We start from the raw sequence: 13,902 nt of genomic DNA on the forward strand, positions 1-13,902 counted from the left end.
AATCTGTTCTTCCAAACAGACAGACAAAGATGAAGGTTCATCTTCTGTTCATTCACACATGTGCATAACAAATATCTTCCTCTTAAATATAGCCAAGTAGTGTATTTATTTAAGAAAATGGAGTAATCCACCTCTTTTACTGAACTTACATGAAAAAATCCCAGTGGTCCTGATATATATGGCATTTTTATTCCCAGCAGATACTTCACTTGTGAAGTCACCACATGTGTAGCTGCTCCTGTTGTCATTGCGCTTATCACTGGTTCTGTTAACAAGAAAGTGGCACTGCCCAACTGCAGCATAAACATTGCTACCTAAAAGGCAAAGGCAGAAGTATCAGCAATTCTGATAAAATGCATCTTCTTTGTGATAGGACAATGAGCCTCGGTCCTTTTTATAAATTATAAGATCAATGAACTAACAATAAAAAAGGACTACTATAACTGAAAATGGAAACCATTGAAGCTGTGTGGGTTTACCTGCACTATTTCACTCTCATCACTAGTTTACCAGACTCTAAATCAGTTTAATAACAAAAGCAGATGCAGAAAAACTGTCTTAGTATTCTCTCCTGCTCAAATACATGAGCACAATAAACACTTTTAAAACATCAACTCAACACAGCAACATGAAGTGAAGCAACTCAAAAAGTGAGGGTGGTGCTAGAGTCTCATGGTGAGAGCTCTAAGCCAGGAATCTAAATGACAGCAGAACCTACAACTATCATCAATAGTTTACAGGAATACAGGACAAATACACAAAATACTATCATGTCCAACTGTTATTCCCTTTATCCCAGATTTCAAACATTCTTTTCCTCTGAAGTTTGAGATTTGGCAGCTCTTAATTCTTTGAACAAAGTTGTTATGTATCTACAGCTGCTACTGTGGTTTACATAACACATAATCCTTTTCTGATCCATATAAAGTTAAATTACCATTATCTCCCCTTACAGTGAGTTTTGCAGTTTCTTACTTCTATGGTCTTTTGCATTGGTTGTTCTGCCTGAAAAGTTATGTGCTCTTGGCACAGAGTTGTTTGTTACAATACTTTCTAAGAGGATTATTTTGTGTTTACCATATTAAATATCATCATTTCGGAACATATCACAGTCTCCCTTTCTTTTTGTTAGTTTTGTTCTGAAGCTGAAAGTATAATTTCCAGATGTTATCATTCTTTATGCCTGAACACCATTTATGTTTTCACCATAAAATTCACCTGTATGCAGTGAGCACAAGCATAATACCACAAAAGAAACAAAAAAATGAAGTGGTTTTTAATTTACCACTAAAACCTCTAGTGAGCAATTTCCTCTTCCATCTGACAGATCAAATCTGAGACTTTTTTTACCATTTCCCACCAATAGCATGTAAATTGCTCTGTCCTATGAGCAATCAGAAAATTTATTGCTATTCAAGATTGGACTCCAATAATGATAATTACTGTTATACCCTCAGTGAGTAGTAATTTAGTTAGTCAGGCCTAAAACTGATAATTACTAACTTCACATATTTTGTTTAGCTGTTTGTTCTAACAGTGTGCCTATTAATATATTTAAAACATCATTCACAGGAGTTCAATAAGAATTTAATTCTCTCTTCCCTAGTGAATTTTTGTTTTCTAAAATCAGTTTCTAGTGTATGGATGTGAAATTTCTAACTGTGTAATAGCTTAGTTTCCAGAGAATTAAATGGATGTTTATTTAGCTGTGGAATCAAAACCGCAGAGACAATTCTGTGAACTACATAACATCACAGAGAAGTATTAGTTAATATTAGCATTTCAGAGAAAGATGTTAAGGAAAATGGCATCACAATTGCAAAACTTAGGAATTTCAGCATCGCCCTCAGATTTACATTTTTACTTTTTTTTTTAAAATGTTCAGCATTTTAAGAGGATGCTTCACAGAGGGTAACTAATGGGTCACATTTCAAACATACTTTTTATTGTTTTCTTATAACTGTGGGTTATGCAAAATGCATCCAAATCATAAGTATGGTTTCAGTTAGACCATTTCTGTAGCCACTTGGCTAAACACACCACAGCCTACACTTGGTCCCCCATTTCTTACTGCAGAAGGTAGCTCAGGACTTCCAGAAGCAAAAGCAATGCAGCATCAACGTGTACATCCTAGCCTTTATTTACATGATAGTTAAATAAATATAATATGCAGCCATATATCTTCCATGGTGAGATCTAACAATGAAGCAACCAGAAGATAAAACATCTGGTGAGGAGGGTGTAATTTTCAGCAAAAGCTGGTCCAGGAACCTCCTGCTGTCCTTGCAACATGAGGAATATATAGAAACTGGCTAGATCAAGAGGAGGCAAAAAAAGGTATTTTGAAACAAGCCTTCCAAATCCAGTTGATGTGAGTTTTCTTGACAGATATACCTAGAAGTTTTAGCATTTATACAAGCCCAGATTGATTCTACAGTTAACCCTCCGTGCAGGGCAACAGCCACATGGCTTGGCTGCCACTGCTTTTTGGATAAACACCATTTGAAACTAAGCCGAGCTGACAGCACATAATCACATCACATTGCATTATGTCATAAAATCTTTCACCCAGTAAACACTGACCAAAATGTAGAAAGTTCAATATTCTTAAAGAAATTTCTAATAATCTGCTTTATCTTGGTTGTGGTTGTGATGCTCATTTTTGCAGGTTTCCCACCTTATTTTCTGATATATTTCCCTTCTTCATGCAGACAAACTACAGAGAAAAGCAACAGTGAAGTGCCAGAACTGTGATAAATAAATAAATAAAATGCCAAAGGCAAATAAGTTTCTCTTTTCATTACTTGTGCTAATATTGGGATGTTTTTAAACTTCAAAAGAAACAAAATTTTCATATATTATAGGATTGCATTGAATATTTTTCATTTTGGAAAAAACTTAGCTTCTAGAAGATAAAGGCATATTTCATTGAAAGAACAATCACAGTATAAAAATGGTTTGAAAGGCACATGGCTGCAGTTTGTTTGTGCAGCATTTTCAGTACATCACACCACATAAAAAGGCTTGTTAAGAAGTACTTTTTCTTGATATGAATTTTACTTTCACCAGATATACAGAATGATTAAATTCATAAAAATGAAATCAAGAGTTGTCAGAGAAAAGAAGAAAAAAAGCCATGGGATAAAGTAATGGAAGGTAGACTTGAGTTAAAACACATTATAGGAAAAAATAGCATGGAAACAAGTTATACAGTCAAGTGATTAGACAGAAGTGGTGGAAGGTGTGATTTCTAAAAAAATATTTATTGAAAAAATAAAGTAAATTTCAAAATTATAGGGGGAAAAGTGCATTTCAAAATGGGAGAAAGATAATACAAAGGGAACATTCTCTTGCAGCTGTCATTACAGCTCCATAATTTCACTCTGACAAGTAGAAGAGAATGGGGATTTAGCCAGGAGAAGATAAATGAGCAATGGCAAAAAGCAAAGCTCTCTATGTTCATTAATTCAAGCCCTTTTGGTTCTTGTCCACTTTCAATACTTTCTTCCCATGACAACGCGCTCAGTTTATTATTATTAAAATTCCATTCAACATGTAGTCAATTTAACTTCATGGCCAGTAAAAATTTTTATCACTTAACAGCTCTTTGGAAATCACTAATATCAAACTTTCTGTCCACAGTAATTGAAAGGCTGATATCATGTTACCTGCCGCACAAATTCAGTTTTGGAGAAAGAATTTTCAACCCCTTAAAACTCCACTCTTCTGGAAGTTTTTTTTCACCATTGTAGTGAATAAAAGTGGTGGTACCCTTTCTGATCATTTGCTGCATGGGCCAAGAAGACAACGACATACATGGGAACATCTCATGGAGGAAAACGGTACAGACTGTGAGCCTGTCATTTAGTACATTGTATTGGTTATCTCAAAACCAAAGGTTGAAAAAGTGAAGATATCTATGCACCTTCTGGAGGCAACAGTCAGAAACGGACAGTTCAGCCTGACTGAGTTGTCAGTTTAAAACTCTTCTCAGCCTGTTTGAGTAGACACTTAATTGGGAGGTTTTGGTCATCTGAATGGCAGCTCTTGTGTTCATTGTGGGTATCTTAGGAGTGTCTGGTAGCCTCTGATGGTGTGCAGAGTGAACCTTCCTCACTCTAGGACCCAAAAATGATTTCTTTCTATGGACTTTCTGTACTAACATGCACTGTGCTGTACCATAATTGTGGAAAGCAGGACTCCCACCCAGCTTTGTGCTTTTTAAGATACGGAATATGAGCATGCAAGAAGTTATTTCCACTGTAAAAGAAAAATGAACTCTTCTCCTGATTATCACTGTATAATAGACTCATGTTTTTACCTCATTAAAAACTATGTGTAACATAGAATAGTGCAGCATAATTTTCCCCACAGGGAAACAAAGGTTTGGACAAGAATATTAGCCATACAAAAACACCCTTCATATTCAAACATGCTCCTTTGTTATTAAGCAAACTGACAATAGGCTCTGTAAATTTGTTCTCCTGATAACCAGAAACATTTTTCTTTCCAATACTGTATATCAGCAACTAATTGCATGTTAGTTTTTAAAATACAGTGGTTAAAAATCTTACCAGTAAAAATGCAGAAGACTGTAATACTAGAAGAGGCTATTTCTCATTTGCAGAAGAGTAGTACAACTGAAGTCTGTAACACTGGTCTTAAGAGAATAAAGCTTTTTTCCTGGGATAAGAATTACTTTTTTTCTCACTTTGATCTGCAAGCAGCTTTCCTCTATTTATTCAGCAAATCTTAATGTTAAATTTCAGTTTAGCATGCTGAGTATTTTTATAGACACATACATTTATGCATGCATTCTTGCACATAGAATATACTAATAGGGAGAAAAAAATCTCACCTAAAAGCTTTTTAGAGGATTTTTTTATGTTGTAGAGGCATCATCCAATTTTAATTGCAAAGTTATGCCATAGGCATCTGTTATGTTCTGTCATTTCCTCTCCCCATTAATACCCCTGAGGTATTTAATATCAGGGAAGAAACGAATCACCTTGATTAGTTTTCCATGCCCTGTTTATCTTTATAGAGTAGCAGCAATACAAACATTTTTTAAAAAATATCTGCTTTATGCCTTCTATTATACTTTTAAAAATGAACTAGTGAATGCATTATATTAAATGTTTTTGATAATTACAGTTTTTATTTTATGTTTGCTTTTTTTCTGTTTAAATACTATTTTATCTTCATCAGAATGCCCCTTATGATAACTAAATATCTTCCCTCTTTTTGAGCACTTCTTCAAACATTAGATTTAAAAAGCAGTTTAGGGCTAAAATATATGACTTAAAAAAAAGTTAAGCAGCTAAGCCTCGAATTTCACATCTTATAAGCTCCATCTATTTTTGCCTGATGATCAGAAACCAGTTCTAATTTATTTCAGGTCTAGATGGCACTAAGATTCACAAAGCCTGCTCAGAGCTTGCCTCACACACAAATGCAGAGTTATGGTCTGCACAAAACACAAAGCAGCCAACAGCAGTACATCTCAAAAACACTTGTCTTCCCTCCATGACTCGCTATTTTGTATGCTGTTTCTTTTTTTCTTATAACATTATTTACTGATTAGCATACTTAGGCTCTTGGAAGAATAGCACAAAATTGCTTTTCAGGTCAAGGATATTCAGGACTTTACCTACTATTTCTAAGAAGGAAACAGCTGTTTTGGAGAGGGATGTTTCACCCTTCATGTGGAGGCTGCCCAAGGTGTAGAATAGTGACAGCATCATTTGGTTTTGGGCAATTAGTGGTTGGTTAGAGCACTACATTTTGACTGTTTTTCAGAATAAAGTGTCTTACAGTAAATGCCATAACCCAAGTCTGCTCCATTCCCAGAGAAATACCATTCCAAATATCAACTACACTGACAATTCAAATTCTTTTTGTATTTCAGGATGTCTTCAATGGATAACTGTTGCCTCAAAATGCATCACACAATTCTTCTTGCCCTGGAATATTCATCTGTTCCAGGCTATTCATTAATTTCTAGTCTAATCTGATAAGTAGAAGCAGGTTACTGACATTAACAGCAAGATGTGCCCTGTCATCTTATTTAGGAATTGCAGCAACTCAGCCAGGAGACTGAACTCATGATGAGAAACATGGATTCTCACACTTAAGAGCACCTGGCACGATGGCAAATTTAATCTCAGCCTTGGTCCAGACTTTCACTTGCATAGCACATTATTAATAACAATTCTCTAGGAAACAATCATTTTAATCTGGTCTCTATCCATATTAAAAAGGTTACATAAAGGACTAGTGGCAACACCACAAGCACCAGCTCTGTTAGTATGACTGTAACGCAAGTGACATCACTGACCTGGAAGAGGAGCCCATGCACATGGCATGGCTCCCTATCAGACCTGCTTGGAAGTTGCAGGCAGAGGATTTTCTAGTTCCTCTTATTCCAATCAGGCTTAAACACTACATAGGCTGAGATAAGTCAGATGATGCAGTTGGAAGCATATGACAAAGCAGAACTTTTCATAACAAAAGAGTAAGAGGTCTAGGGGATTTACACACCTAATGGGATTCTGTAGCCACTAAGCAAAAGGTTTTTGCATTGGATTTTGAAGTTAGATCAAATGCAGACACCAGTTTCTCACTTGAAGCATTTTGGCCTTTCTGGGGATGATGTAGATTTCCAGGCAGTGGAGCACAGGAGTCCCACATGAAGAGCTCTGTGCAGTGCTGTGCTGCACATACTGGAGAGATGAGACAGCACATGCACGCAGAGCCAGGCACAATCAGCATCAGCTCTACTTTGTGTGCTTTCTGTAAGCTTTCTCTCATACTTCTACCCCAAGTCATAACCCTGTAACCAATAAAAGAATGATAAAAATGGAACACAAATGACCATACTTCTCAATATTTCCTACTAACTGACATAAGCATATGCCCCAGTTCCTGCCAGGCATGCAGTCCACTGGAGATCCCATTCTGGCCTCCTTCACTCATCCTTCGCATGGTAGAGGAATCCAAAGCACCAAGTGCAGGGGTCTGGGTTTCTTTCAGGAGGCCAGGTAGCCAGGAGGTGTTGCAATGTTGTGTGCTGGAACATTTCTTCCATTTTAATATTTACAAGGAAAGAGGGAAGCCTTCTTTGAAGACCTAAGTAACTGGCAGTGGATAAAAAAACTCAGCACTTGTGGTCAGAATAAGAAAAAAAAAAAATTTAAAAGGCCTCTCATTATTTGAATAAGCTTCGGAGAATCATTAGAAGACATCTGTTTTACTATTTCACTTTAATGATGGGTGTGTGAACTCTAAAGAGAATTTAAAGATGTTTTCCCTACTGTTTTAAATTATGGGATAGTGTATAGTATTTCTCTTCAAGCCAAGAGCAACAGAAAGTCTCAGGAATATGTCAGCTTACCAGGAGCTGATTTGTGTTTTGTTTCTGAAGAAGGAAAGGGGGCACCAACAGCATTTGAATCTTATGTTAGAGGTGACTGAATGTGGGTTTACCTCATATTGCAACACACTAGGAGCATGTACACAGACAATTGCTACACCTCAACAAAGGAGCAGCAAATTCTTAAAACACATTAATTTCATCATTCACGACCATCAGACCTGACCCATGATAATGTTTTCTCAGAGAAGTGAAAAAAAACCCAACCATATTACAAAAGTCATAGCTGTCACAATGACAGTTCATCAGCAGCATACAGAAAATGTGATCACTACCAACCTGAATGATTCCTCCAAGAAATGAAACTGCTGCTGCAACTCCAATCCTCTGCATTTCAAACTCTGATAATCCCAAAATTCCTGAATTATTGCGTGCAGTGAAATTATTGTTGACAGAAGGAACAAGACGCTCAACTGCATTGGCAGATATTAAGGAAGTTAAAGCAAAAGTTCCTATAAAAGAAGCCACACATTAGTCACCAATAACTGTATACCTGTCTGTACTCATCACTCAAGGACTCTTTTTGAGAACTTGGTTATTACGAGTAAAGTGCTATTTTTTACATTCCTGTCATGATAAGAACAATTTTTAAGGTAATTTTTCTCTGCAACACAGATTTCTTCCAGTAAAATACAATTTACACAGGCAAATCAAATGTAAAATCTTTTGAGCACATTCATTTAGAGATGTTTACAAAAGAGATTCGAACACAATTTACAATCATTTCAAATGCTTTTAACTCACCCTGAATGTGATCAAACAACTATTTGCCTGAGACTCCCAAGTGTACATGATTCACATTTCTAGGGCAATTAATTCACACAATATATATAGTATCTAGCCCATTACATAGTACCTAACACTGTAATAAATGGAGGGAGATTACAAGAGAAACATTTATTTGCTGAGAGAGGTAAAGCAAGTTTAATGACACACAGACAAATGAGGATGATAATTCAATATTAAAAAGCACAAAGGCATTCATGCAGAGCAATGAGAACATAAGAAATGTCTTGCTATGTCAGACCAATGGTCCATCTTTCCCAGTACTCTGCCTCCAGCTGTGGTAGTCAGAGGTGTTACCCAGGGAAAGCACACAAGCCTGGCCATTTTCTGCATGCCATTGCCCTCATAATCCCCACAACAGCATCCACAGCTGTTGTGTTAGAGAAGTACATCCTTATCAAGCCCTTTTCAATTTTGTTTATGGACTAGCATTCATTAATTTGTCAAAGGTTTGTTTGAACCTGATTGTATTTTCTCCTTCCACAATATCCTCTGAGAGCAGGATCCAGAAGTTCACCATCTGCTGTATTGTTTTCTTTAATCTATACCTCAAAAGTCTTTTAAAGAGATTTCTCATTGAACTTGGCTTTTAGCTACTGTTGTGGGACCTGGTGAACACAGTTCTACCTTCATCTTGGCCTTCACAGAGTAAACCTCCCAGCACCAATTCCTTGGGAACCTACCAGGGACACTGCTGTCCTGAAAAATGACCATGAAGTCATGCCTTTTGCTTCTTATTCTTTAACCTGCTAATAATTAATAAAAGGACTTTTCTTCTATCACAAGGACAAGTTAGTTTCTTTAGCAAACTTTGGTATGGAACCTTATCAGCACCTGTTCAACCATTCTGATATCTCATATTCAAAGTAATTCCTTTCTCCATGTGCTTATTGACACACACACAGTACTCTAGGAGGTTGGCAAGGTAGCATTTTCCTTAACAGAAGTCATATTAACTCCTCTCCAACAGACTCTGATTATGCGTAAAGGTTTTTGTTCCATCCCTGAAAGTGTTCAAGGCCAGGTTGGATGGGGCTCTGAGCAACCTGGTCTAGTGAAAGGTGTCCCTGCCCATGGCAGGGGGGTTGGGACCAGATGACCTTTAAGGGCCCTTGCAACCCAGGCAATTCTATGATTCTAAGATTCTAAGATTCAGTATTTTTATTATTATTATGGACATGTCTGCAGTTCCCAGAATTCTCTGCAGAGCCTTTCTGACAATGAAACTACATTGGCAACTTGACAATCCTGTGGCCTTGTCACAGAAGGTCCCTGTTACACCTTTGTCAGAAAGGTGTCACATCCGTTTACTTCTCATCATCCTTATTTCAATGTATTAAAAGAACCTTTAACTACCAGTTTGATCATAGTCTCCATGGAATTCTTCACATTCCTTCTTTTAGCCCTTTAATCACCCTGAATATGTTTGACCTGCCATATTTCATGGTTTTCCTTCCCACCACATTTGGTGAAGCTTTCCATTTTTCAAGTGCCAAACTGTTCCTGATGACAGTCCCCTTAATTTTCTCATTGAACCATGAAAGACTTTTTTAGGTCACATTTTCTTTTTTTTGTCTGGGCCTGAAATATCTTTTCTGACACTGCAACTCTCAGGATAGTTGTAAGTATTTTGCTTTTCAGATTGCTCTTTTTTTTAAGCCTGTTTGTTCTCTCATTTTCATTTAACAACAAACAAAAAAACCCTAACCAAACAGAAAAACTCCAAAACAAAACAAAACAAAGTTTACATAAAATTGTGTCTTAAAACAAAGACCTATATGTGTTATTATGACAGATGAAGCTGTCTCAGAGGATGCTGCAAAATCAATAATACCAAAAACAGTGAAGAAAAAGGTATAGGTGTTTGTTCCTCAGGTGAGTAATTTTTTTAAGTAGATTTGCTATCTGAAAGAAGAGACATTTCAATTAAGTAAAAGTTAACAGAACTGGGCCATTGATGAATTTTCCATTTCATATCAACATGACTAACTTCACCAACAAAGCACAATTTTATAGCCCGTGTACATATGTGGAGCACTACAGACCTTACAGAAAATGCTGGTAGGTGAAGATTGTCTCCAGTGTACATAAGGAATTATAGAGCATTTGGGAAACCGAGGCAGGTAGGATAGCTCCAGTTCAGCCTAATACACACACCTTAACTGAGACTGGTGGAATGACTGCATGAGACATTTCTACTGAAAGGATCAACAACATATGTCACACAAATTTATTAATTAAAAAAACCCTTCATGCCTGCAAGAGAACTGCTTTGTTGCCTTTCTTTGACCAAGATTAAATTCTGGAATAGATACCTGGAACAGGTTTCCACACCAAGGACAATGCAGAAACCTGCAGACATGAAGCTGTGGGACTCAGAAAGTCATTCTCTGGTATTCCCTCCCAAGTATAAAACTTCAGACTTGACAGCTTGTACTGATCTTTTTTAGCATCTGTTTTCATTACTAGAATTTATGCCATCCAGATACTTACTTATCTACTTTCCTAGATACAATGGATTCTTGTGTTCCTAATAATCTTAAACCAACAAACCTCTGACAAAACACTTCAGTTTTGAAACAGGTTTTTAATATAGGTTCATGTTTTAATAATCTCTCTGTACTCAAGAGTAAAATTTACTTTCCAAATTCTGAATTTCAAATGCTGCTCTTTCTTACACAATCTGAGTACAGTCCCTTACTCATTCCAGCATTAGGACACTAGCAGCATCCACAGATCCTTTTCAGACCTCATAAGGCTCAAATACTCTCTGTGCCTCTAGGGAAAACAAGCTTTCAGCTTTCCTTTTGCTCTAACACTATTTATAGCTTTTCAGAATTATTCTTTTAAATATAATTTAAGTACATATTTTTGAATAAAAAGGGTGCTCAACATGTGTTGCTAACTGATTACTGAAACATTTCAGACAATTGAGCAGAGTTCATTTTGTGTGTGATTATCCAGAACCACCTTTTCTCCTTTCAGGAGTATTTCTCCTCCTCAAGGAAAACATACCTCTTCCATGCTTAAATCTTCTGACAGCCACAGAAGCTGCTCCTAGTTATTCAGTCATGCTGTGTGTTACTACTTAGTCTGACTCATTTTTGCAAACCAAAGGCCACCAAGTGCCCACTTCTGCACAGCAAAGAATTCATGATTCAATCTAATGAGTATTATTTCCATCTATGACTTGGTTTCTTTGGAATCAGAAACAGAGCATTCATCAACCTCTTAGGAGATCAAAACCATTCCATTACTGCTGTTGCTGTGGCTCTGCTGAGGGTAAATGAGTAACTCATAACTACAAACATAGTAACCAGGGAGCACCTTTCACTATTTACCTAAATATTTGCAAGCAGACAGGAGTCCTCATTGGGAAAGTGCCTAGCTTTAATACAGTAGCAGGTAATAGGCACAGAAAGTGGTTTTTTTCCCCTTGAGAAATGCAAGATTTGTGTTTTAGACAGGTGAGAAGTAACATGTATTTTCTATGGTTTGAGATCAAGCCCTTTTTGTTCCAATTTGCATATATCTTGTTGGCTGAGCCCTTTGTTAAAATCTTAGCCTGAAGCAGATTTCTGAAGCAGAGTTAAAATACAAAAGTCCTTAGGAAGTTACATTTACAAAGGAAGTGTCGATGCAATAGTAATTACAATGACTGGAGTAACTCAAATATATTCCTAATCAGGCTCTTTTAACTACTCAAACTGACAAAAAATTGTTATAAAAGGAAGCATAAAAACATCTTATCGCTGTTCAGTCATAGATCATTTTCTTTCCATTGACCTTTAATGAAAAAAAAGAAGTTCAGTTTCCAGTTTCTTATCTTTGAAAATGTTTTTAGCAAAAAGACACTTACCTGTTGCAACATGATGTCCCATTCCAAATATGGCATAAACAATGACAGGGAAGAAAGAGCCATAGAGCCCAAAAACTGGATGGACTGAAGACAGAACAGCAAAGGCCAGCCCTAGAAAAGTTAAATGTAATTAATTCAGTACACAAAGAGAAAACTGTTCTGCTTGTTTGTTGTGTTGGAGTGTTTTAATGAGGAAATGTCTACAGTTTTATTAAGAGCAGGAAGAAAGCCACCTTCATTTATTAAAACCTAGAGCATAAGTCAACTACTGTACAATTGGCATCAGGAAGTATTGTGAAAGGTTTTTCATTTCATCATGAAAATCCTCATCTTTTCTTCTGAGTCTTGGTCACCATCAGAAACAACTGGTTCACCAGCTACCATGTGTCCAGGTTGTCTCCATTAGTGATTCCAAACTTTCTTTTAATAGCCAGGCCTCACAGGAGGAGGCAGCATTGTTTCAATCCCACCCTCACAAACACGGGTTTGAGACTGCCAGGGCTCCAGGCAGTAAGATGGTTATTTCTTACAAACAGTTCAAAACCTATAATTTTGGTTTGGATGGAGCCCCTTCAGTCTGCTTTCTTCTAATTTCTTAAATGAGAAAATATTCCAGAATTCATTCTCTTTAGGTGCCTGGGTTTTATAAGCCTTTAGATATTAGCATTTTTTTCATTATGTAAAGCTGTCAGTTCAAAAACAGAAAACATTTGACTTTCATGTTGAGATGGAGAATTAACTGAATTGGTTAGGGTTTAACTTTACAGACTTGCTAGTTACCCTCATTGTTAAGCTGTAGAGGACAGCATCTGTCTTTTTCTTAGAAAGCCTCAGAATATGCCAAGAACTCATCTTTTAATAGAGACATTCCTGCAAAGCAGCAGCTCTAGTTGCTGTTCAACTTCAGATACCTAAGATAGCAAGCCAGACTGCATTGACCTTTTGCAAGTCAGCAGAAAGAAAGTCCCCAGGCTATGCTTCAGACCAGCAGGCTCTACCGGCATTCCACTGTTCTTACTGCTGGAAACTAAGAGTCAGAGAAATTGCCTGGCAGAGTTGCTCCATAAGTCTTGGTGCATCTCTCATCATGCAGGACTGGCTTGCATAATGCAGAAGGTGCCTTTCTGAAGTCCAGCCTGAGTGTATACACAAGCTAGTGCATACGTGTGTGTATTGGGAGAATGACTATGTGTGGTTTGTGGCAGGGGTGATTCAGACTTTCGTAATAAAGTTGCCTTCTACTTGAAAATTTCCAAAGAATATTAAATGTGAAGGGTTAATTGTTCTCACCAAACTTCCCTGACTGCTCCAGAAAGCATTTTCTACCTGAAATGTTGGTGTATGGGGCCTTAATAATATGGAGAGTGTCAAAGAGTGTCTGCTGATGGGCTTTCAGTGGCAATTCTGAGCATATTGATTCAAAAGCTCCTGCTTGAATTTTAATTTGAGTCTGTAGCAAAGAGCACATGGGGGGGAAAGGCAAGAAAATGCCAAAAGCTCAGAAGTGTCAAGTTCCCTGTGAAGCAGACAAGGCCTAGCAGATCATCTGTTCTTAGAAAAACATCACAGTGTAGATTTTTCTGAGATGGGTCTTACATGGATCATCTTCATCCATATTGTGCTCAGCAAAGTAACACTATCAGTTATGACTTGAAGAGGAGAAGAGATATTTTAAAATGTGTCTGGTTTAAAACCTGTTTTAAACAGAAATGGACTTGTTGCTCTTTAGCCTTGTAATGAGTGCATCTACTGATCATCACTTCTTTTTTTTTTTCTTAACACAGCATTATCACAAACCAGAAAAATCTTTGAAATTGTAGTGTGA

The 13,902-nt window shown here is 37.0% G+C and overlaps 1 protein-coding gene across 1 annotated transcript in view; it reads right to left on the reverse strand.

Moving 5' to 3' along the window:
- SLC26A7 (solute carrier family 26 (anion exchanger), member 7) overlaps positions 1 to 13,692 on the reverse strand; it is a 55,779-nt gene extending 42,087 nt beyond the window's left edge. Inside the window, exons 1-4 of the mRNA XM_009075220.1 lie at positions 13,674 to 13,692; positions 12,078 to 12,188; positions 7,712 to 7,884; positions 150 to 314 (exon numbers count right to left, since the gene is read on the reverse strand). Coding sequence (XP_009073468.1) covers positions 150 to 314; positions 7,712 to 7,884; positions 12,078 to 12,188; positions 13,674 to 13,692 — 468 coding nt within the window. The remainder of the gene's footprint in view (positions 1 to 149; positions 315 to 7,711; positions 7,885 to 12,077; positions 12,189 to 13,673) is intronic.
- Between the last annotated feature and the right edge of the window lie 210 nt (positions 13,693 to 13,902).

The sequence above is a fragment of the Acanthisitta chloris genome, unplaced genomic scaffold, assembly GCF_000695815.1.
Source record: "Acanthisitta chloris isolate BGI_N310 unplaced genomic scaffold, ASM69581v1 scaffold4085, whole genome shotgun sequence".
Classification (NCBI taxonomy): Eukaryota; Metazoa; Chordata; class Aves; order Passeriformes; family Acanthisittidae; genus Acanthisitta; species Acanthisitta chloris.